Source organism: Falco rusticolus, chromosome 9, assembly GCF_015220075.1.
Source record: "Falco rusticolus isolate bFalRus1 chromosome 9, bFalRus1.pri, whole genome shotgun sequence".
Classification (NCBI taxonomy): Eukaryota; Metazoa; Chordata; class Aves; order Falconiformes; family Falconidae; genus Falco; species Falco rusticolus.
The window spans coordinates 29,121,605-29,147,592 of record NC_051195.1 but is presented as its reverse complement, the minus strand read 5'-3'; the positions used below and the strand labels follow the sequence as shown (position 1 = coordinate 29,147,592).

Below are 25,988 nucleotides of genomic sequence, written 5' to 3'. Positions count from 1 at the left end.
TGAAAGCTACCTGGATTTCTCTTTTAAATATTAATATGCTCTCCCTTGAGCCGCTTCATATCGTCACCTTTTAAATGTACTGCAGAGAAGTATGACACTATTGTGCATTCAGAACACCCACTTTGTCTGCAATAACTATGTCTGCTATGGGATGGTTTCAGACAGGAGTGTAGTGAAAGGACTGCACAAACATGCCAAAATGAATGGATATAGATGTCCACTGATGGTTGCTATCATTATTTTTACTCTCATGGGGTTTTCAAACATGACCTTACTTCTGAGCCCAAGCATTTCACACCTTTCTTTGAAATTCCAATGCAGTACACCCATCTACAACTAATTTTGTAATTGTCACTAAAAATACATTTCTCTCAAACTCGTAATTGAGCTGTACAACCCTTGCAAAGGCACCAAAGTTGCAGGGTTATTTGGGCAAAATCAGAACACGCTGAAAAGTTACCTTAAGGGAAAACAGCCTATGTATCTTTATCTCTTCTACAGAATATAGTGCTGTTCAGGCCTTGGGGAAATTCAGTACTGTACAAACAGTCAGAGCAAAGCCAATGATCTGCCTAAATCCTATTTCTGCCCTCTAGGCTAAAGCAGAACAAAGCATTCTAGGGGCCTCACAGGACACATGGAGTGCTCATGTGTAGCCCTATCCTCTTCTTTCCTTTTCCCCATTGCTAAGTTTTACCCCTTGCTGCTTAGCAGGCTATTTCAGGCTTAAGCCTCTCTCCCACTCTTCACATTGCCTTCCAGGCCTCACGTCAGTCATCCTTGGTTTTTTCAAAACAGTCTTTTCAGTTTCTAGACAGAGATTCATCTTCTGGGAAGTGGGGATTCTTGCAATGACTGTATTATGAAACTTCTTTCAGACTGAAAAGCTCTTTGTGTTTGATCAAGTAGATTAGGAAATTGGTCTGAAAGGTGGAAATTCATTTCACTTTCAATTTTCTGGCACACAGAGTATTTTTGAAGGTAGAAAAAGTTGCTGGAAGAGTTCATGAAAAGCCACCCTGCTCACCACCAGCCACAAAGTGTTATTTCAGCCAGAAGATTGCTCTATGACTAGAATTCCACCCAAATTAAAACTTCAAATGAAATCACAATGAGTCACCCCACAGACACTTACACATAGAGATCCATAGGAAATTCTTTCATCATGTGTGTTACAATGAATTCCACCATCAAATCTGACAGAAAAGAAAATGGTAAAGTAAGTATTGAGCTAGCTACAGTTAGCTTCTAGTAGACAACAATAAGGAAGTCAAACTACCCCACCTACCTACCTCTACCAGACAATAGGCCTGCTTAGATGAGAAAACCTTTAGTTTGTTTGTTTGAAAGAACATTAGACATCTTCTGAAATTAAAAAAAAACCACCAAACCCAAACTAAAAAACAACAAAAGACTACTGGAAACTGAGGGCACGTAATATAATTTGCTTTGAAGCACGGCCTCCCTGTATGCTTTCCCCCACTATTAGTCAAATAAAGAATACACCATGAATTCTGATGCTCTTGTATTTCAAGCCTTGTCACTAATGGAAAATTCTATTGAGAAGCATATCTTAGAAAATCATTCTTGCCAGAAACAAAGCACAACCCAGATGTTTACTTAAAGAGAAGACATTGTAGAGAACACCTGTTTTTCCCTAAAATAAATTCTGAAGCAAGAAAAGCTAGTTTGATCTCAACATGGGCTAAGCTTCTGCTTAAGACTCATTCAGACAAGCAGGAGAAAAAAATAAAAGGTGACTGTCTCTAATATTTAAGGGCTCCCAGTGTGAGGATAAGAGGCAAAGAGTATAGGAATACAATTGAAAGAGATAAGTCACTAAAGAACTCCTATTAGGTTCAGCTAATAAATGCTAACTGAATGTGTGCATGTTCTCTGCCCAACACCACTTCAACATAAAATGCTTAACTCATGCCAACGGTAACAAGTGTGAGATGTAACTTCCTAGGGCGCTAATAGCCCAGCAATATGACTCAATAGTGACTAAGACGTCTAGGGAAAGAGTGCATGAAAGCTGGCAAGTCTAGAAAGATTATACATGCAGCTGTTGTGTCTTAGTTTCAACAATCACCTGTTTGAAAATGCTGCACTGAGACTACTTCTGTATCATCAGGCTTAAGGTCACCCAGGGATCCAGGCTCCGTCCACTCCTGAACCCATTCATGCTTTTGACCTCCACAGCAATGAATGTCACAATTTAATCAGCACTCCATAAAAAGCTTTAAATTGTGTCTCCATATCCACAGGCAAAACCAATCCTAGCTACTGACATTCCCACTGTTTTCTTCCTCAGAAAAGACTAAATGTCTAGCAAACATTTTCACAAACAAGTCTTTTCCATATATTTGCCCTCATCATATCACCTACTAAGTACTTGTGACTGTTACCATGCTCACCTATACACTGAATTTATTAATCAACTGCCCTCCCTACTGTTACTAGTTAAGGATAAAAGGGCCAACAGGCTTCTGCAAAACTTACTATGAATTTATATAAAATTTCTTGCTACATAGCAGCAAATCTTGGATTTTGTTTCTCTGCAAGGCAGCCATGTATAGAGATGGACAGTCTAGAAATATCTTTACTACATAACAGCTCTCCTTTTGAGTTCATCCACCACTACCCTTAATCCAGAAATCTCGTATTTCTATTGCAGAATGAAAGATGCTTTTGGGAACCATGAACACAGACATACTTTAAGGATACTCACCAAGCACTGCACACACCAGTGGGCGACAGGGCAGGTTCTTGTCTGCTGCTTTCTTCCTATGTCTCATTGGCTTCAAACACACAAAGATGAAAAGAAGTCAGCAGAAGCCTGAAGTGACATTCTGTGTTCTACTTTATTTTTCATGCAAATAGTACCATCAGCACAGGCTTCCCTTTGTCTTTTTCTCCAACTGCTGTCTCACCTATATTAATCCTAAAGGCTGTGGCTGAAGCAAAATTATGCCTGCTTTTTAGCATCCTGAATACCAGGGGTTTCTTTCTCTAGCTGTGTCACTGGAAGGCAATGTTATATCAGGAGTGGGGGAAGGGAAAAAAGAAGTGTGTGTGTGTATATAAAAATCACACAGCAATTCCTCCCCCTTGGTTAACATACTGTTTTGCTTCTGACCCAGAAGTCTAATCTGCATTCTTAACAGCATGTGCAGTATTAAATGGCTTCAGTCTTTACTGTAACAGACCGAAAACGCTAATTGAATGGCAAGTTTTTTGTTAAGCGGGAATGACTAGCATCCTTGCAGTATGCTCACTATAAAGATGTTTGTTTCTGTCCTTGACTAGTGACACTTTAAAGTGCTGCTTCACTGTCAGAAGAGGTAGAACTTGCCAATATCACAAACACAGGATAACCATTCCAGTTACTTTTAACTACAGAGCTTCACAAGCCAGATACCTATAGGAAAAAGCTCCAGAAAAAATACTTTCCTCCTTTAAGGTGAATCACCCCACCCAGGAAGCCAAATTAGAACATTTGTGTAACTCCAGCTGGCTATTAATATATCACATGAGGGCTAACGTTTGCTGAAGATTAAGGCAGAACGTTCTCTCTGCCACCAACTTCCTCAGAGACCTCATAATACGCAGCTCCTCCCCAGCTACACAGGCCTCTGCATTCACTGACAGGGCAACCAGCTCTTTGTTCTTTACAAGAGTGAGACATTCCGAGAGCAATTTCAAAATCATTCCCCAGCTACTGCACTTCTCACAGTATTTCCACATGCCCTGGCAATCTAGCTTAGATGCCTGTGACACAGTTTTCAACATACAGGTTTTCAAAGCCTCTGTATTCTCATCCCAATGAGAAAAAACAGACCATCTGGAGGAAAAGACTCACCATCCTGTGTAGGTTTACTCGAAAATTCATGTTATCATCATGGAGAAAAGCATTTGCATACTGATCCTATTGAAAAGGGCAAGAAAAGGGAGGAGAACATGAACAGCCAACCAAGTGCCCAATGCCTTCCACCTGCTCCTCACATCACATATGTTTCATGTAAAACTCCCAACATACAGCTATAAGGTTAGAAAGCTACCTTTCACCTCCTCTTTGTACCCATCCGTGTCTCCAGCCACACAAATCCTGATCCAAATTCCACTTAAAGACTGCACTACTGCTTGTTTTGTTAGCAATTTATTTTCCATTCTCCTCCCTTGCCCATCCAAATTCTGGACTGCATACACCATGGCGTCAAGGGTTTAACAAGCACTGTGTAACAAATGAGGTGGTTCTCCAGCACACAAGTTCCTGTGACCATGTGGACAAAGGTTTATATCTATGGATATAATATATAGATATATATAAGGCATTTTGATGGACCCACCATACCAGAAGTCACTGCAGTATTAGCAGGTAGGTTTATCAGCTGTCCCACCCCTCAGACAAAGCTCATTCCAAGACCAGCTCTAAATCAAAGTGATTCCTCCAGATAATACACAGCCAGGCTGGTAATAAATATACCTGCTCTTTAATACCAGAACCAAAATGTGCCCTTGCTACGTAGAAACAGAATATCTTATCTTGTATTATCTATGCATCCACCTGAAGAATTCAAGTGCCAAAACCATTTAATTATAAGTATTCGAAATGCACGTGATTAGCTTTCAGGCTGCACCCTGAAGAAACATTATTTCAGAATCCTTACGCTGGCTATCAGCCTCACTGCTTTTTATTCTTTGTTAAGAATGGAAGGCCTTTACTTGCAAGCAAGCAAAAAGCAAATACCACACAAACTCAGTCACCATTCAGGGCATCAGTCAAGCCATTAGTACATAATTCACAGGAGACGGGACCACAATCAGCCAGGACTGCTGCCATAGCTCTGATACTGCTTTCTCTCCCTACTACTAGATTTACTAGTTGTCTTACTTGTAGGTACCTATAATCACACAGCTTTCTTTCAGAGACTATTCTCCTTGGGCAGAAGGCATATGGCATTGCCCATGTTTACCATGAACAGCACAGAGACGAAAGCCATTAGCATATTACTTATCTAAAAGCCACATCACAAGGTCAATCAACAGCTAAGACAGAAAAGGCTTAGGTTCACTTTTCTCTCTTCATCCCTGGAAGCGGTCTAACCCAAATAAGGTGATCCAAGTTTCAAGTTAATTTTAAACAGTACTGCATCATGTTTATTAGCAAAACGTTAAGTGCCTGAGGTCCTCACTACTCAGTACCACTGCAGATCTTCAGCTCCTGCTCAACAGGAGGCAGGGGATGTGCATACAGATAGAGCCCTGTAACACACCATCTGCTCAACAGTTTCACACAAGAAACCTACCTCTGCTATGCATGTCAGGATAATCAGACACAGCTTGCCACTGTGTAGCCGGTGCTCATCTGCAAAGAAGAAAAAACAAGTCCTCCATGAGCCACACAAGCCGAGCAATGCTAAAGAGCGAGATAGCTGTCGCAGCAAGAGAAGAGCCTAGCCTCAGAGATTCTTCATACTCCTACTTCCTCCATGACAGCTAGTGGTCTAACTACTCCTATTAAGCACTCACCTTCCAGCCTGACCATTAAATCCCACCAATTTGTCACCAGTCTGCACCAACAGCAAAGTTTCTGATTTGAACCTCCAACAGCACTGTACCTATCAGTGGGGCTTCTGTCTCATTCAGTTTTACTCCCACAGATATTCTAAACACTGGGATTAGTCCCCATCTTTCTGTCACAGCAGAGATGCACTGTTACTTCTTTTAGACAAGATGGAAAGAAAAAGATCACCTTTGCTGTAGGTTATGAAACAAGCCACAAAGCTTTGGCAGAGGTATAGCATGGTATAGCAGAATGACTCCTGAAGTTATGCCCAGAGTCCTGAGTTTTAACCCCAGTACTGAGAGACACGACCTACTTCGCTCTGTGCAAAAAATCACAAAAGAAGGAAGTCTGCAACGACTTAGCATTTTAAGCCAAAGGAGTTCCACCCTGATCATGCTGCTTGAATAACAAGTTTCAGAACTTTTGCCCTGAATGACCATTGGAGGGCTGAAAGACTCACAAATAGAGAACGACTAAGGCAGAAGAATGTAATTTTTATTTCCATTATTTAAAACTCTCCCCTCACAATTTTAATCTTGAAATACCAAAAAAAACAAGATACAGCCATAAAGTAACTTAGGATGGAAGAAACCTCTGGTCCAATCCTTGCTCAAAGCAGGGCCAGCTAAGATCAGGTTGTTCAAGGCACTGTCTAATCAAGCCCATTTACAAATCTTTGTTCTACGAACCAAACCACTCACACCACACACACCCCAAAACCACAAAACCAACCAAACCAACCACAACAATATACTTATAACTAAATTCTGAGGAAGCTTAAAACTACACATTCCTGAGACCTCCAACAGCTTCTCTGAAGCATAAAACTACTAAACATGCCATCCCAGACATCTGCCTTAGTGTCAGACTTGAAGAGGGAAACTGAAAGTCAGACCACTTTCATATAAATCACATGACAGCATCTGCCAAGCTCCCTGAATTTTTGCAGGTCACTTTTACAAACAGTTTGCTCGTTGGTGTGATATGGTAATCTATAAAAATAGATAGAATGGGCTTAGCTAGCTGTTCTGTCTAGTTTGATGCTTCTGTTTTCTTTCTTATGCTGCTGAGGGACAGATATTTACTAACAAGTGTGCCCTGAAGTGTGCTGATTTCATCTTGCTGCAATAAGTAAGATGAAGAAGAATTTCAGAATGGGAGAGTTAAGTCTCTCCCGTGTCTCCTTACCTCAGCTAAAATGTTTAAGTGAAAAGTTTTCCACTCCAGCAAAGCAGAAAAAACAGCCTCAAAGAACTCAGATACGCTAGAGCCTTGTTATTTTCCTATTGTAAGGCCTCCCTGTATGTTTTTGTAGGTGCTGCTACCACTTCCCTCTATAAGGATCATGCTGTAAAGGCTCCTGTGTCACATCAAGTACTCTGCCTTCAGCCAATGTGTTGTGAATATGCCATTTTCAGCAGTTACGGGGCAGCTGTGCAGGCAGCTACCTGCACAGACACTGCATACTTTCCACAGCGTCCTTCACTGAAAGGAACACAGCAGACTGCCTCCCCACTTCCTACAGGGAGTTGTATCAGTACAAACTATTTTATGGATAGGAAAAAACGATGCAGAATTTTTCCTTCTCCCATGGCAGCTGCCTCTGACTGACACAAGACAGAAAATAAGAGGAGGATCTAGTAAATGCAATCTATTAAATTATGCCTTCCAGGACAAGACCAAAACAACTGTCCAGTCCTGGATGAGGAATAAACCAGTCTCCCCTCTAACTGCTACCACCCGTCTCAAGACACATGGAATAATTGTTCATTCTTCTCTTGTTGCTACATGGGTGCCACAGAATCATTGAATCATAGAATTGTTTAGGTTGGAAAAGACCTTTAAGATCATGGAGTCCAACTGTTAGCCTAGCATTGCCAAACCCACCACTAAAACATGTCCTTAAGTGCCACATCTACATGTCTTTTAAACACCTTCAGGGATGGTGACTCAACTACTTCCCTGGGCAGCCTGTTCCATGCTTGGTCTTACATTAAAAAAAAAAAAAAGTTAGGCAGGGCCCCATCCAGCATCAAAACATAAGGACAGGAATACAGCCACAAGAATTAATAAGCACTGGTTTGGAAGGTACACCTTTTTTCAATGATCAGTCAGTGAAGCTCATTGCTACCCTACTACCATGGCAGCAAGGAGATTAAATCTATCAGCTACACAGATTTCAAATGTTATACAAACTAGAACCAAAGTAAAAAAAGAAGCATCAACTCCTGTGGCATACCAGAATCATCTCATCTCTTGCTGGCTTGTTTAGTAAGGAATCCCCTCTATCAGATTTCACTCCATCTGAAACTAAACCAGTTTGGCAGTTCCTGAGGCTAAGAAGTGCAGAAGTTAGATTGAAAAACATAAAATTGTTCTATCAGAGACCTGAATCAGCAAGAGAGACCCTGAGACAAGCAAGTGAGAATGATTAGAGAGCTGGTAAGCCTTGCTCATGTGTGCAATCTGTAAAGAAGTGACTGAACAAAGGATTGACATGGTTTAGCTTAAAGACAAGAGGAAACATGAAAGCAGTCTTCAAAAATGTAAGGGCTGACACAAAAAAAGAAATAAACCATTCTCAATATCTATTTTGGAAAAAGATAACTAGTAATTAATTTAAATCACAGCAAAGAATTTAGGAATCACATGAAGCTCTCTCACAATAAGGGTAGCTAAAACACTGGAATGGATAGTCTAAAAATTATGCTCCACCATCAGAGTGTCTTCATAATTACACCTCTGAGAAAAGATACAGGTAAACCTAATTCTGCCTTGGTTTTGAGGGGTGTGCTAGATATTTTCATGAAGTTCCTTTCGGTCCTAGTTTCAATTACTCGCTTCTTTCTCAACCAGCCTGCATACAGAACAGGACAGCCAGGTACAATTTTACTGCAAACTAGCAGGTGCAAGGAAACTCTCATGCCTGGCTTTTTATCCAGTGCCAAGCAATCATGAAGTTCAGTACTTGATGTATCATAGCTCTGCAGCTATCTTCCTATTTTTGTTCAGTTGTTACATTTAACTTATCAGCAGAAGTCAGTAATAGGCTGAAATGTGATACAAAGATCACTTGTTAACGTTCACACTGTGGTCCTGCCCATAGAGCCACCGGGCAAAACAGTACTCTTGGGTATCTTGAGCAGGAGATGAAACAATACTTCAACTCCAGCAAGCTGAAATTAACCCTCACAAAACTATCAGGAGAATCAAAAAGCACAATATGGAAATGTATCTTCTCAGGCAAATTACTGCCAGTGCAGCGTTAAGTTACTGCTGTCCTCTTTATAATTAAAGAGCTGCCTGTTAAACCAGCAAGTACCAAAGGACAAAGGAAATATTTCCTCCTAAGGCTGAGCTTTGCCTCCTGTGTCAGCTTCTAAATGTTCTTAAAAAAAAAATAGTTCTCTGTACATGACTGCCCCTCTCTGACAGAGAGCTGGGAATCAGATATGTTCACACCTCCTGCACAGGGACAGGCTTGGTTTATTAGAGGTTGTTATTATTATTACATTCTTTCCATATTTGACTTCTCTCCTGCAGCATTAGGTCTCTCCTAGTCTCATAACTCTTATCTTGCAATAAGAAATAATTTCGTTTTCTCAAAAGGTGGAATCTTCAGTCCTCTAAAGGGACTCCACTTAACTGCTATTTCTGGAGTCACTAGACATACTCTTACATCCTCCTGACTTCAAGAAGCACTGCTTGCTGCATCCACAGCTGCATCAACAGAATTTATTTACCTTTTGTGTCCTGCATCACAATCGAGCTGTACTTCAAGAAGGTTATCAGCAAGTTGCTAGTTTGCACATCAGCATCCAAAGGCAGCTCTGCAGAGCTTATAACTGGAACAAAGCAGATAAGACACTGTTTACCCTCCACAAATACAAGAGATAACTATACAGAGAGCCAAGTCACAGGCTCACCGATCTGGGATTGGATCAGCTATTTGCAGGGTCACCCGACTCCTCCTCTTCCATGACCACCCAGCAAAGATTTTGTTTCGAAGACTGGTACTACTCCCTCAGAGACCATTTCTCCTGCTCTAAGTACAGGTTGTGGTACCTGGTGAAGTGATACTCTTTTTTGTCCTGCCCCCCACCCCCCCTCCCCTGGGGAGATCAGCCTGCTGGTTTAGCACTCATGAACATTCCCAACCTAGGAAGCTCATTTACTTCCATGGCAAACTGAAAACTCAGCTGCAAGCAAAACACTGTGATACTATGGTACACTATCAGATCACAAGATGACCAGCTACCAACACAAAGCACTGAAAAGTGTGGTCCTACAACATATCTAGAAATGCACAGATACACTTTCAGCAGAGACATGTACACAGTAATGCCCTGCACAAGGTGCTGGTGGGACCTTGTCTCGAGCACTGTGCATTATTACGCTGATCCCATGTTCAAAGAGGGTAAACTCATACTTGAACAAGTTTAGAGAAAGGTTAGTACGTTGATCAGAGGAACAGAATGTCCCTCTTATGAGATAGCAAAATACACAGGTGTGTAACCCAATGTATGAAAATGTATGAAAGAGCTATCTGTGTTCCAAAGTAAAGGTTAGGATCATGAGAAATGGGTATAAACTGACCAGGAATGCAAATTGGAAAGCTGAAGATTTGTAACCAAAGAACAAGATGCTGAAACTGCCTCCCAACAGGAATTATTGGGAAACAAATTTAACAAATTAAGTCAGAGTCTGATAAATCTAAAGGATTCTATGATGACATGCCAGCAAGCGCAAGGCACTAGATTCCAGGAGTCAATGGCATCTTTTCCAGCTCTACGTGCCTGTTCTGACGTGACAATAACACCACTGTTCTGGCTGCCTAGGAGCTCAAACTCACAGGTTTTCATGTGCAGGAGGTCATAGGTGGCTTGAATTATGACTGCCAGAAGGTACCCTCTCTTCTCAAGCTGTAAAGATAGGCTAAGATAGGGCTCCCTTTGGACTGGAAACGGATCTGCAGACCACTAGGACAAACACCTTAAGAACTGTATTATCGCTTTTCCATGTATCCTCAGGAATGCTCAACGCTTTTCTCACTCTTGCAGAAAGAAAAAGATATTTATGATGAGATCGGATCTTGCAAGAAGTGAGGAATTCCTCACATCTGATTTTTGGATGGCTAGGTTTATGGGGTTTGGGGCTCTGAGGGGAAGCAATTTGATCCTGCATGCAGCTGTATTTTGTCTCAGAGAGAAGTCTGCTTTAATAAACAATGCCTTTCATAATCCAAGCCTTACCTATCATACCCCTGTAATGAGGCAAGTAACGCTTACTTACCCCTGGAACTGGGGCAAGCACAGGCACAGAAGGATGAAGGAGACAAACCAACAGGAAGACACAGGATTCTTTAAACTGAGCACTGAGAGGCCCAGAGCACAGCAGAGGTTCTCACAGAGCTCAGGATTATACAATCACCTTGAATATAAAATTGTAGCCCTTGGAAACAACAGGCCAAATAGATCAATGTAACCTCGCTGTTCGAATCACATCAAAGAAATCATAATGGGGCTTTTAGCTTCTAAAGGCTGCACATCCCCAAGTGTGAGCTGTTTTAGTCCATTCAATCTTGAAGCTCTGGGGCTCCTGACACATTGTTAACATGCCCAGTCTGTTGGCAAAGTCTATGCAATGACACTGCAAGCTATTTCACCCCCAATATTATGAATAGCTCAAAGACTTCGCTAAAAGTCTGAAAAATGTATTTATATCCCCAGTGAGTCCTTCTGGAGCTGTTACAATGAATGCAGTGAATGAATATTTAACAACAGTAAGCAAACTGACATTTAGATAACTATGGTGACAGGCACACTTGATTTGCATATTATGGATCAACAGTTTCTAGCAAAAGTCTAATTTAAAAAAAAAAAAATCACTGTAAAGTACACATCACTGCTTATCCTGGTTCATGCTACAGATCCCGATTTTTTTAACAGACATTTTAAACTTTAAAAAGATGTTAATTCACACTACAGGCTAACAGCCAGAGAAACTTCAAACCAGAATATGAACCCATTTTTAATCCCAGTCAGCATTAAAAAAAAAAGTGCCTGAAACCCTAGATGGATTTCTACATGTTACTGTAACTTGAAAACAGCTCAACTACACTATTTTTTTTAAATGCAGGAAAAAGAAAGCAATCTTTTCATTACAAAGTGAAAATGCCTCTTGCTAACTTTCAGTCATAGGCAAATTTTACAGCCAAGTTGCAAGACCTTAGAAAATGAGGAAAATTCTGACATACCTTTAAAATAACAGCAATACTAAAGCACCACCAACTAAACCAAGCCATGGTCCTCAAAAAAAAAAAAAATTATCACTGAGAGTAAGGATCAGCAAGGTGACAGCAAATAGAAATAAAGGATGTTTCCCGATGTAATTGCTGCACATTAAGATCAGCTCCTCTTCTTAAAATTAGTAACCTTACAAGCAGCCAGAAGTCTCAAGCTTTACAAGATCACTGCCTCTGCTGAAAGCAGGATGGAGTTTTTGTTTTGCTTTTGTTTTTTTGGTAAATTAATACAAGAGAGTGTAAGCAAGCTGTAGATGTAGGTAAGCATAAATTCTGTCAGTTGTATAATATGGTGTGTGGGTGGATACATTTGCAACAAACACACTGAACAGAAGCCCACAAAATGCCCATCCCTCTACATTTTATGTTATATGCACAGGGAGACTTGAGACATAGGGGGCTTTTTAACTGAAGCTTCTGATATCCATGGTAACCAGATAGAATTCATCCGCAAGAAGGATCATCCTTAACTAGGATATCAAAGGACCTGAATAGCTGATATAACTGAGTAACCCAGGCTGCTTTTCCCCAAAAACATTTCCAAACTGTGCTCTATTCAAAATGACGCTGTTCCTTCATTAAGCACTTCCTTCAGATCTAGAGGATGCCATAAAAATACACAACAGCCATTTGATTTCTTCTCTTAAACTAAGCTATATCTATCCATACCTTAAATGAAAAGGGTTTTATTTTAGGTGATTTCAAAGCATATTTACATGGACACGTAATTTAGAAGATCTATCTCAGGGCAAGCAGTCATTTTACAAAGCCTATCAGAGAAAAGGCAACAAGAGGGAGGAAATACTTCCACACCCAGAATGGATTCCAATCCCAATTAATTCAAAGCTAGGGACAAGTGCATTAATGACAAGCAGAAATCCACTGTGATTCTCTGTTGATCTGTTTCGATGACAAAAAATCCTGTGCAAAGAACTTGACACTAGAAATATTCTTAAGTAAAAGCCTGCATGGAATAACTAACGGGCTGGGTATATCTTCATGCAGATACTGGGACAGTACTGTTTTCAGAAGGAATATCAGCATAATTTCACTGAGCAACATACAAGGCAAAACATAAATAAATTCAAGGCAACAGAATCTTGCTCATGTTCAGTAAGGCAAGTCGCTCCAGGAAGAGACCACCAGGTTACATCTGCTCCAGACAGACTTCATTAGTTGCCATCTTGAGAAAATGCTTTGCTAGTTATTTTACAGTTTTTAATTGCTTTTCCACCAGGAGATCATTACATTTCTTACCATCTGAAGAAGGTGGGGTGGTTCCAAGTGGAGTGACAGGTGTCGTTGGAATTGGACTTGTGGGTGTTGTCATCAGCCCCATTTCAGGATGGCTCTAAGGAAAACACAAATGCCCAGACACACACAGGTCAACAACACCTTCCCTAGGCACCAGCCATACAGATCGCTACTTGTACTGTTCTATGCTCTTGCACAATAGACATGACTAATGAAGTCTCAAGAAACTTCAAACCCTCCTCCAAAAAGCAAAGCTATGCTTCCTGACCTTGGGTGTCTAACAGTTAAAACGTACATCAATTTCTTTACGCCACAAAACATAAAAACACATCACAAACTGGTGGTTGTCCCCAGCTGACAGGTAGCATGCCCTTCCCCAGTGCAGAATGGAAAAAGGCATGCAGAAGACCACACTGTTCACAGCTTTCAATTCCCCCCAAAACAACCCACAGGTGGGCATTTGAAGTCTTCCTCCAAGATCCTTTTATTTCTCTTTCTAAAAGCAAATTCTCCTCACTCCTGCCCTCCACCTGTTCATATTCAAAGATGATGGCAATTTATTACTTCCCTGCCTCACTATAAAACCCAGGCACTGCAGGAAAGAGTACATAACATAAATAACACTATCATTATCGATCTTCTCAGCTTCCATCAGTCGGTTACTCTGCCCATTTCATCTTTGCTAATAGTTGCCTGCCTAATTACTGCTTTGACTCCACTCTTTGTAAGCTTCCGGATCTATCCACACTGATGAGACCGTAGGCAATCTGCCTTGCTATTTTAAGTCTGGCTGCCAAGCAAAGTGTCCATTTCATAGGACAAATTTTACATCAACTATTCATCCGCCTTAATATATCATCACAATTTCAAAATAAAAGAAAGGGATACAGAACTGCTGATTTGACATTATTTCTGTAGATTTTTTTCACAAGTGGATATCCTTCACATTGTCTTTGATTCTCATTTAATGAGCAACTATAAATACATGTATTTTATGGGAAGCAGAGACACACATAACTACAATTCAAAGACAATTTTAAGTCATTACAGGTACTGACTTAAACTTTAAAATACAATTTTCCATTGAAAATCTTACATAAAACAGGTTTGCTTCTGTAGATTTTGCCATGGTGTTTACCTTTCTTTTCCCCAAACACTAACCATCAGCTGAGAGATAATAGTGCCACCTAGCAGCACAAACCGAGGACCCACAAGCTAGTAAGTATACCAAAACCTTAACACTTCAGGCCCCTGCTCTTCCTGTGTGCCCACAGAGCAGCAGGTAGTCATTCATGCAGTCCCTAGCAATGGACACCAACTTAAACAAGAGCATTCATCAGCTTTTTAAGAGGGTTTTTTTTCCAAAGGGCAGCATGAGCTACCTTGCCCTCTCTTAAATGAAGGATTACAGACAATCCACCCAAGAATATCAGACCTTTTTTTCAATGAAACCCACCAAACACCGATAACTGAAGCAGCCACTTTCACAAATAACTAGTTTATCCTTTTATTTTTATTTTAAGAACTTTTACTCCAGCTGCTCTTTTCCCTGCCACAGGCCTGTCCTTCCCTCTGTGATATCTTGACCACAGAAAGGCCTGAGTTGGTATTACACAGAACTGAAAGAGCAGAAATCTCTCACAAGTGGTAGGAATGAATAACCCGGGAAAAGAAAGGCAGTGAACCTCAGCAAATTAACAACTCATGGAACAGAAGCTTCCTTCAGAGGCAGCAGATTTGCCTGTCAGACCTCCTCCATCACCACTACTGTCACCAGCTGCCAAAGGTCTCCTCCATCATGCCAAGTGTCTAACCTGTGACGGATGGCTGCACTGTGAGGATGTAAAATAACTGGGGAAAGGTGTCAACTGTTTTGTTGATGTCATTTTTCTCACAGATTACCAGCAATACATACAAACCAAAATTAAGAGCCTAAACCTGATGGGTTTTCCTAAACACATCAGGCTATCCTTCCAGCCAGCCACAGCACAATCACCAGATCGACAGACTCCTCTGTCTCCAGCAATAACCACCTTTGCAAACTCACAGTATTTAGAAAAGCATCCAGAGGTTTGTGATCAGAGGTATGGAGCAGCCCACTGCTTCTCACAATGCTGCCATAGCTGTTTCTTCACCATAAACAGCACAAGGTTAAGTGCTATGCTCTGGTGAGTCTCCCAGGCAAAAGGGGTTGGGGTCACCAAGGAAGTTTGAACACAAAAAAGTATTTGAAATAACAGTTGTCATGTATTGATTAGGCCCTAAGCAAAAGATACACCAATAGAGAACAACATGCAGTCTGTGCACACCCAGACAGGACAATTCATCCAACTTTGGGGCCAGATCAGCCTCTTTCCCTCTACCCTAACTTAACAAGAACGTGAATAGCTCTGACAGCTATAGCAATCTTACCCCTACCAGTTCACTCACTCCCATCCTTCCCCTAAAGGCAGTATCAATAGGGCACAGAAGGCACTCCATGCGGCCCTTCCCATTCCATGGGAAAGACGGCTCATTCCAACATAGCTGTGCCCTCAAAACTTTACTCATTTTCTGGCAAGGCACAAAGCATTTCCTGAAATAAATCCAGGCCCTGGCCTGTTTCTGATCTTTCATGCTCATCTACACCTAGGACAAGCAGGGCAGGGGGTGGGGGTGGGTGGGGCCAGAGGGAAGAAAACTTATCTTTTCATCAATTCTATTCCTGACTCCCTAATTTCGAAGACATCTACTACAAAGAAATAGGCAAACATCACACAAACTCACTTGTGCCAGAACTGTGATGAAATTCCGGTTTAAGTGAACAGCTTCATAGAGGGCCAGAAGGATTGCTTCATTCGTTCTGTGGAAAGGATACAGACAAAAGCACAACTAGTTAAGGGCTAACAGCAGATGAGAACCCCAAGGGAAAAGTTTTCCAGAAGCATGGCCCATTTGAAACAAGAAAATTTTTTTCAACTATATAAAACTCCGCCTCTGCAATCCAGTTGTTCTTCCAGTTATTAGCAGTACCTCAGCAATCCATAAAAGTAGCTATTTTTAGAGTTCAACTACAGACTTTGTGCCCTTCCAGCTGAAGGTCCCCTTCATTGCTCAAACAGCGTTTTGCGTTTAAAGTCCTTTCTTTTATGGACAGAGGTTCCTACAGATACCACAAACCCTCGTATTTATCACTTTCACCCTTAATTTGAAAAACATTTTCCTGGGGATGAGAGTGCACGAATCATCACTTCCCATCTGCCACCTCCAACATGCCTATTACATGTTAAAAATGCCTCATAAAAACCACAGGGGTTTTATACACTTCATTACAAGCAATTCAGCTGTGGCTCCTCCTGCTGCACTCTTCTCACTTAAGTGAGAATCTGTTGTTTGCAGGGGTGCGGTACCATTTGAGTTACAAGAGAACTTGTCTCTCTAGTTTTGTTTGCTACATTAGAACAGCTCCATGATGGGGCAGATCATATCGCTCAGTGGTGAGTTGCCATTCATTGTGTAACTAGCAACAGTGCACTTACTGGACTGAGATCTTCTCATCAGCATCTGCTATGAACATGCTGCCCACCTATGGAAAGAAAGAGTATTGCATAGGAGGAATTAGTGAAAGCTATTAGAGAGAAAAGACGTGGATTTAACGCAATCAGAAGTGCCTTGGGAGAGGTGTTCTCATCCAAGGCACAGCTGCAACCTTCTTCCTAATATAGTAAAATAAAAATGGGAAACAGGATGACCACCTACAAACATTTTATTCTGCACCACTGCCACTGACCAATACTTCACCTGTCAGATCACAAAGGAAGAAAAAGACACTATCTTGAATCCCAGACTGGATTAGCCTGTGATTCTGTAAAAGGACAGAGATTTCCAATCTGCTTGTCACAAAGTGGTAGCAGTTTTACCCACGTCTCTCCTGACAGACAGCTGTGAACACCGAACCATCCTTACATAGAGGAAATCTTCCTGTCAGACCTCAGACTACAATTAAATTTAAAGCAAAGCCTGACTGAACAAGGGGCACAGTGGATACTCTTTACAAGGAAGAAATTCACAATTGCCTTTGGAGGGTACCCCTCTGAAAATGCAGGCACTGTCCACCACAGAATCCAAGCTTCATAACTACAGTGCACCCAGGCCTGAGAAACAAGACAGTAAGGAAACCGATCTCAAAAGCCAGTGACAGACTAGACTTTGCCACAAAAATATTCAGCTTCTCTGTCTTAGGCTACGTCAGCACAGCAGCAACTTGTTCTTAAAACAAGTAGCTGTTTGAAATCAGTGTCCATCATGAAACTGTGATTTTTAAAATAAAGTCAACTAGAAGGAAGGATATGAAGGAAAACAATTTCAATTATTAACGCCAGAATAGAGATGTCATCCTCTGAAAGAGCTTTCCCAGCCAGACAATAACACACTCCTCAGAATACAGTCATTTCAGCTGTATTTGGTTTGGCTTGGATCAATGCACCTCCTCCTCCTCCAGAACCAACATCCCAAATTCACAGTTTTTGAAAACACCCTCCTTACTGAGCTTCCATGAAGGCACCTATTTTAAGAATAGAAAAACACTGCTTCCTTGCTTACCATATTAGTTAGAGCTGAAAAGAAACCACTCTGGTGCTCCTCTTCCTTATCTTTGTATTGCCTGAACAAAAAGGAATAAGGATGAAGCTTCAGGGTTAAAAACTGGGCTAGGGTTATTTTACCTAAATCCCTGTGAGACAGTCTTATCTGATAAGGACATAGGATGGAGAAAGCTTCAGCATTCACAAGCCCTTTCCAAGAACTCACAAAGAGAGATGCAAAGGGTATTAAAATATTTGTAAATTGTGTAGAGTTGAAGTGGGCTTGCTAAAAGCCATGAGACTGGACAGTGCCTGTGCTGTTACAGAGGATATAACCAGTCTGGGCTAATGCTAAAGGAAAGGGACAAGTGACTTAGGAAATTTTGAACTGCACTGGCAAAACAGTAATGAACCACATGAATACACACAGTCAGTAAGCACAGAACAGTTTCACTTCAGTCATCATCTGCTATGGACTAAACCAGTGTCAATCACCCTACGCCAGCAAAAACCTTGAGGATCATTATGGTTCATGGCCTGATCCTGCTTGATCCCACATCCCTGGAGTAAGTGAAGGGACTGGAACTGGAGCAAGTGAAATCAACGAGTAACTCACATACCTCAGATTTAAGCTAAATTGCCTCATTTGGCATTCAAATGAACTAGCAAAGCTCACAATGGCCATTTATTGTGTCTTTGAAACAGGAATCTGATCACACACAATGCAACATGCAAAGAACACAATTTACAATTTTGGGGAAAGGGAAAAGAAAGAGCTAAGCAGAACTGACGACAGTCTGAGACAGCTTTTGTCAGAATGAAGTTGGGTGAGTGAGGTATTTTCTGCTTTAGACTAATAATTTATCTGTTAAATAAATTTACATGATTTGCTGATGTCACAAGTCACCTGCATATCTGTAATAGCAGACTTTCAAAGGAATTAAAACATCTTTCTGGATACTTTGAGAATCCTACAGTGCAGAAGTCTTGGGTTGTTCAGGTGAAATTGCTGTAATTTTCCAGATTTTTTGAAGCACTTTCTTCTTACACATTTTGTGCTGTTGTTTATGAGGCAGAGGGGAACATGCTACCCCTACAGCTGACCTTCTGGCTCGCTCTTCAGAAGCGGTTAACACTTTCCACCATTTGCAAGAGCATACAGCCCCTAATCGTCTCTGATCTGGCAAGTGGATAGTCCTGGATACATTTGTTTGTTTTAGATCATGTTTCTGTTAAATCCATTTTCTAACAGAGTAGTACTCAGCAAATCATTTATCTTTTCACTTGGGCCTAAGATTTTCCACAAGGTTCATACAAAGGTAAAATCCACAATAGTAAAAACATACAATAGCTATCTTCCCCTACAGCAACATCTCTCCTGAAGCACATCAGCCCAGCTGGCATGGATGCATTTACACTTGCAATGACAGCAACAACTGAGCCGAAGTATCTCTAAGCATAAGACTATTCCCTGCCTCTCCAGGTGTATCAGGGCTGCTACATGGTAAGTGCTTTAACATAAAAGAAAAGTGTGTGGAAATGTACAGCAACTATCATGCACAGAAAAACGAGACAATTAGGTTTTACCTGTTATATTCCGATAAAGCCTGGGCAATTACAAGTCCCATTCCCTGAAAAGAAATGTTAAAAAATCTTTACATTACAAATCTCAATGCAGGAAATCAACACTGAACACACTAGTAGTGCTGCCCCCACCCCCCAAGATCACCTAACATGCTGGTAAGAATTTCCCCTGAAGCTGTTCGATCTATTAAAATATGCTATGATAAAACAAAAATTTCATCCAAAAATCAAGACACTAAAAATTTAAAGTCAAATACCTAATTACTAAGTTCAACAGAGAACATTTACTCTCCTTGGACCTCCAAACAGACCTTACTTGCTCAAGAAGCCTCAATAAAGTAGCAAGAACTGTTGTGTCAGAAAACAGACATCCAAAAGTTCAAGACAAAGGCCATGAACAGTAGTAAACTTTTCACTTCTTGCAAACAGCCTCCACCATTCCACAGCTACTGATCATCCTTTGTGTCAAGCTAATTAAATTAACTCAGAATAATCATTCTTGCCTTTTAATTGGCATGGCACTTTTTACTTCATGCCTAAAGAACAGCATTTAAGTCCAGACCTTACACAGCTCATAGTGTGCTGCCACTTTCTACCTAGGCCTCGATACAAAACTTGGACAGTGGCTACAACTCAAAATATGCTGCCAGACTCTTGACTCGGGTACAAGTTTCCACTGAGCTGCTACAAGAATTGACTTGTGGACTGGTAAAATTGGATGACACAGCACCGGAAATGAGATCTTTGGCATAAGCTACCTAGTGCCTCTTTGGCACATGATGACACATAGCATATAGATAGTTCATAAATGTATCATAGATCAACTTTAGCATGCTCCTCATTACCTAGCTTTTTAATCACCCTCACCATTTCACTGGTGATCCAACTGCCCAGATCATGAGCTGCCTAACTTACTGCAAGAGCACAGTCAGGGCAGAAACCCACTGTACTGGTGTTCTTTACAGCATCACTGTTCCTAGATCTTCTTTCCACCAGACACCACTATTGCATTCATTATGCTAACACCACGCATGAAAGCATCCCCAGCAGTGCAGAGGAATCACATCAAATACTCACATTGAGTGTGGCCTCATCATCTACGATGGAGAGCTTCACAATGTAGGGATTCACTGACTGCTCAGGGTGGGGGGAGGAAGAAGAAAGAAAATTAGTTTTAAGTTCAGTCTTTGGGGGGAAAAAAACCACTACACTATTATCCTTCCAGGTTTACCTAACCACCTGGGAAGACTCTCTCTCCCGTCCCACAAACCAGAATACACACAAAGAAACAGGATTCACAGCATAACTAAGATCACTATGACAGGGACACCTTCTCTTCACTGGCTCAGCCAGGCAGCCTCCTGATTTTAGAGAGAGGGAGTTCCTGCTCCTCCACTAGCTCATCTGTCAGTCTGAAAAATGGAGCAGCTGTCCTGCAAGCCTGTTATCTGTGACACACACGGTGTTATGCAGCAGCAACAAGCAGTGAAGCTGGAACTGAGCATTAGTGTTCTGCTATCTCCCTTCTGCAACACCTCCCAAAGATTGCTTAAAAGGAGGACCCAGTAAGGCACAACAATGTTACAGACTCATTTGCTGCTGGGTTAGAACTCAACACGAACAGCTTACATGGAGAGCTACAAGTCTCTGGAAAACTAATTCCTTGAACTTACCTGAACAAAGCACACAGGCTCCATCTATAAAAATAAGTCCTAATAATTTAGGAAGCTTTTTAGATTAGCACTGTACATTTGTTTTTCCTGGTTTGTATATGTCAGTGCAAAACTAACAAAGTGGACTTGGAACCAGGACAGAGAAGAAAAGGCTCTATGTAGTAAAGCCAGAGTGGTTGGGAAGAATAAAACACAAAGCATGCATCAGACGCAGCCCTACAAGTTACACCATTATCAGACTGATTTGCCTGCAGCTTGACAGCGAGTTAAAAATAAGGCTTACAAGAAAACACTACTCTCACAGTTACTTGGTGCTTTGGGAGGATCAGGCTTTCTTTTCGGTTCAGAAAAGAAACTGATCAGAACAGACCAAAGCTCAGCCAGTCTGTCAGCCTGCCTCCAGCACACGCAACCCTGTCTGCTGTCTAAGAGACACAGAACCCATCTGTGCGCAAAGCATACAAAGACATTTCCTTGAGGCTGAAGTAGAGGCCTCTACTGAGTAACAATATACGGTCCTCTCTGTACAACCATGCTCCCCTTCAGAAATTAAATTTAATCGGTGTCAGTAAAGCAAGTTTCACATTCATAATTAAATATAGATTAAAATCCATCCTTGTAAATATATCTTAGTTTTGCTAATTTCAGTCATTCTCTTGCTCTCCTTATACAACAAGGAGACACTCTCCACAGCTTACGCACAGAAGAGTCTAACCCGTGACTCATGACTGGGAGATACTATACTGACCAACATCACCAGGCTGCCCCGAGACCTAGTCATACACACTGTCCTGTGATGGAAAGGGAGGAGAAGTGGGTTCATTGTCACCTTCCGCTTATGAACAACTCTTTGGACTCCCACTGCCCTTGACTTTCCAAGAAGCATGCTCCACACCTCCTGCCTCTTGGCATCAAGACGTCATCAAGTGCATGGCTGATAGGGTCATGAAGCTTGCCTAGCTTGCTACAGATCTCTGCCCTCTATCTTTTCAATTGTCATTTCCATACCTGCAGAAGTCTGTTTAATAATTCCTGTCTGAAGTATCCCACTCCCCGACACATTCCATGCCCCCTCTAGGCTTCCCTAAGTCCTTAAGCAGCAGGCAGATGACTAACCAGTGTAATCCACACATTGTATTACTCTATGTGGACAAGGAAGTTTCTAGTGACTTTCAGTGTGCAAGTCTATACCACTGTGATGAGAATATTTCCTGTGCTGCCCACAAGATGTGCAGTTTGCTCCTGCCCCTCCTTGAGAAACAACAGTTCCATTTATTGTGTATGAGCATGTCTGCACATACACAGATGTGTATGATGAACTACAATGAACGTCAGCACCCTGCAAGTTGTACGAACACCCCTAAGACCACCCCAGGCTCCCTGTCTGCTTCTGTATTCTAATCCTACTGTTTCAGAATCCAGTTCCCCTCTCACTGGGAATAACAGCAAAAGCTTTAAAAGATTAAATTATACCTGCCACTCCACAAGGTGCAGAAACATGCAACAGCCTTGAAAAGTGGTTGATAAGCATTTTGAAAACTTCAAAGCATGTCAATGAAATAGTTACACAAACTTAGAAATAGCTTCTGCCTCCACCTGCCTCCAGAAAGAACTAAAAAAATATGGTTCTCAGCTCTTCAGAGAATACAGGTCTTTTCCAGTACACTGCCACCAGATAAAAAAAAAAAACACCTATAGCATTCTCGTCAGTTATGAGGTACAGACACAAACTCCTGGAACCTGGGAATACTAAAGACATCCTCCCTGAACTACCCACCATTAGATGCCAACAATATCAAAGAAATGAAGGTGAAAGCTGTGGGGAGATCATTACCAGCTAATTTTTAAAGCAATCCCCAGGTGAGGCATGCCAAAGTGAACATGACACACAGGTCTGACAGAGGGAGTAAGGTCTCCTCAATGCCTCCAAATGTATCTCCACCTCCAACACAAACCTGTGGGAAACAATCTTCTTGGTGGTAAAAGAAAGCAGAAAAAAACCCCAAACTAACCATGCATAATCCCTAGGTAAGTGATTAACTTATCTTCACATCTGTAACAAACAAAGTCCAGAGTTCACTTGATCGCCCCTCACAAGACTTCCCTGAACGCTCATTAGGGATGATTTAGCAGCTTTACTGCCAGCCCTGATGAGGCCATCTCCTCTGCAGGCAGGCCATCTTGAGGGAATTGGAGGCTGAAGAATTACTTTCTTTGTTAAAGAGATTAATTTAAAATAATTTGTGAGAGACTTTTTATTAATAATTTTCTGACTCTTCAGTGTTGATAAATGTCTCTTCAGCACTCGTAGTTGGCTATATCAATGAGAGGCAAGCCCACGTAACTGGACAGGAAGGGCTGTCAGATACACTATATGTTACCAGACAGCCACACAAATTGGAAAACCCACATTTTGACTCATTTCTTTCAGCTCTGCCTAGCAAAAACCACAATATGCAATTCTAGCAGGTTGAGCATGCAGCAAAGAAATTTCCACCTGGATGTTATCAAGGAATCTAGCTATTTAAAAGTCACTACCTGATTTTGTTTTAACTTCCTATTCTAGCAGCCATTCCTTAAAACATTGAGAAAGCGATCAAATAAATACTCTTCCTCACAGCATTTTTTCTGTTTCTATAACTACTGAAAGAAGGTTGTAGGCAGGTGAGGGTCGGTCTCTTCTCCCAGGTAACTAGCAACAGGACAAGACAAAACAACCTCAAGTTACACTAGGAGAGGTTAGGATTGGATATTAGGAAATATTTCTTCACAAAAAGGGTGATGAAGCATTGGAACAGGCTGCCCAGGGACATGGTAGAATCACCATCCCTGGAAGTGTTTAAAAAACATAGACCCAGTGCTCAGAGACTTGATTTAGCGATGGAATTGGCAGTCCTGCGTTAACGGTGGGACTTGATGATCTCAAAGGTCTTTTCCAACCTAAATGATTCTATGATTCTATAATTCTATCCCGATGCAAGAAACACTGGTTATTCACATTAAAGACAGACATAAAATCATAGTCAACTAATGAATTTTCAGCCTAATTACATTTTCTTAAGCAGTTGGAAACACAATTTAGCAACCAATGAAGTTTGGAACAAAAGAGAACGTATCAACTGCAGCACAGTTAACTAAAAAGAGAACTTCAAAGGATGTGAGGCATGAAAGTATGCTACAATACACTGACAACCAGGCAGCCACCAAACTGACTCTAAGGGCCAAAGAACAGCAAATGAACGCAACTACTTTACTTAGGGACAAAGATTACAACTGCATTATTACAGGCTTTGTTTGCAGCAGTGCTTACAAAGGGCAGTCAGGCAGGTGTCACAGAAAACCTTTCTTCAAGTTGCTTTCAACATTGCCAGATGAACTACTCAAGCTGAAAGTCCCCTTGCTACATGTCTGCCTCAGGTTGGACTGTACTTTCTAGACATCAGCACATTTATTTTGGGTGCCCAGTCTGAAGATGCCTAGGACAATGTTTTCCAAAGCACTCGACCTCAACTCAATTCTCTGCAGAAACCTACTGCAAAAAGCAGAGAACAAACCTTACGTACTCACAACTCAATTCAGTCTGAAGCCCATGATGACTGACAGCTCATTTTGCTTTGGAGATTATGTATAACCACACCCGTCACACACACAGAGGCAAACACACAAGTTCAGCACAACAGTAACTCTTCCAAAAGGACCTTCCTCAGAATACTTTCATGAAGGAACTGGAAATCCCCTAGGTAGTTTCTTTCATGCTTGCACAAGACTAACTGGGCGAGTATCATACACATTTCATGATACACATACATCAGACTGATACAGTTAGCATAACACGACTGCCTTGCAAGACTTCTGTAGCTGTGTGCTGTTACCCCGATAGATGCTACAGTGTGTACTGCTAAAAAACTGTACCGTAGGCTGCCTTAATAATCCAGAGGCCAGTGTAAATTAATAAAGCAGAAGCGATGTTTCTGTTATCCAGAATACCACCTACCTCATACTTTCTGTAGTTGACCAGCAAAGCAAGAAGGACAACAGCATCATAGCCGTGTTCCCTGCGACTCAGTGGGCTGGACAGGATCTGGAATAAATAATCACACTGTTCTGTTTAGGCCTGCTTCAGGAAGCTTGCAGTGACTTTCAGACAATGTCTGCCTGTGAAATGTATGCCTAAGAACAAATTATGTCCAAACTGAAAGAGGATATTTAAGATTGAGGGAGTGTCAGTGCTTCCAAGAAGTTCTACACACAGAGAAGCCTGTATATCACAGAGAGAATGCACACAGGCTTGCTGGGCATAAAGGGCAAATATATTTCTCAATAGCAGTGGACAGCACCTCAGTGCATCACCAACATTATCTGTGCAAGTTTTCTGGGCTCCCCCAAGCCCAGTTCCACTTCTAAAAAGTATGATTTATCCAAGAGCAGAAAAAAACTCAATATATCCAGACTGTCTTTTGGTAAAAGTTCCTCCAATACAAGAATTCTTCATGAAATTAGCATAGAAATCTGTTCAGCTTCTATCTATGCACAAATGTCTCCAGTGAAAATACTTCAAACACTCAGTAGTGACTAAAAAAAGCAGACCGGAGTAAGGAGGAGACAGCATTAAAAAAATAAAATAAAATCTATGACTGAGCTATGAATGGAAGCAACACACAGTGCCAGTCAGCTATGCTGCGTTGTAAAAGCTGAAAAGAAAATATATCACTGAAAGATCCCACTATGGAAGAGCCCCTACAGTAGAAGGAAGAACCCTTACCTGTAATATAGCTTCAAATATGCTGTTAATCATCACATACTCCAGAATGGTGTTCTGGCTAATGTTATCTGTCACCTGAGTACAAACACAAGTTTTAAAATCTCACCCAAAGCCTCCCATGATGCTGTAGCTGCCTCTGGCACACAGTGGGAACAGAAGAGTTCTACTAGCAGATGGACACATTTATCCAGAATCTCACACTTCACTCCTAGTCACACCTTGAGTTGCTGGCTAAGCTAGACACGAAGTAAAAGAAATCTGTCCTGCCTCCCACCCCTCT

The 25,988-nt window shown here is 41.3% G+C and overlaps 1 protein-coding gene across 5 annotated transcripts in view; it reads right to left on the bottom strand.

Moving 5' to 3' along the window:
- Nucleotides 1–25,988, bottom strand: part of ARMH3 (armadillo like helical domain containing 3) — a 128,719-nt gene that overhangs the window by 90,463 nt on the left and 12,268 nt on the right. For 4 of the 5 annotated variants that reach the window (XM_037400592.1, XM_037400591.1, XM_037400590.1 and 1 more), the window contains 13 exons: nucleotides 25,709–25,783; nucleotides 24,941–25,027; nucleotides 20,351–20,407; nucleotides 19,277–19,320; nucleotides 17,709–17,769; nucleotides 16,646–16,692; nucleotides 15,894–15,969; nucleotides 13,131–13,224; nucleotides 9,313–9,414; nucleotides 5,310–5,368; nucleotides 3,863–3,928; nucleotides 2,732–2,801; nucleotides 1,136–1,196 (listed from right to left, as the gene is read on the bottom strand). In XM_037400592.1, coding sequence (XP_037256489.1) covers nucleotides 1,136–1,196; nucleotides 2,732–2,801; nucleotides 3,863–3,928; nucleotides 5,310–5,368; nucleotides 9,313–9,414; nucleotides 13,131–13,224; nucleotides 15,894–15,969; nucleotides 16,646–16,692; nucleotides 17,709–17,769; nucleotides 19,277–19,320; nucleotides 20,351–20,407; nucleotides 24,941–25,027; nucleotides 25,709–25,783 — 899 coding nt within the window. The remainder of the gene's footprint in view (nucleotides 1–1,135; nucleotides 1,197–2,731; nucleotides 2,802–3,862; nucleotides 3,929–5,309; nucleotides 5,369–9,312; nucleotides 9,415–13,130; nucleotides 13,225–15,893; nucleotides 15,970–16,645; nucleotides 16,693–17,708; nucleotides 17,770–19,276; nucleotides 19,321–20,350; nucleotides 20,408–24,940; nucleotides 25,028–25,708; nucleotides 25,784–25,988) is intronic. The other variant, XM_037400589.1, reaches the window with a different exon arrangement.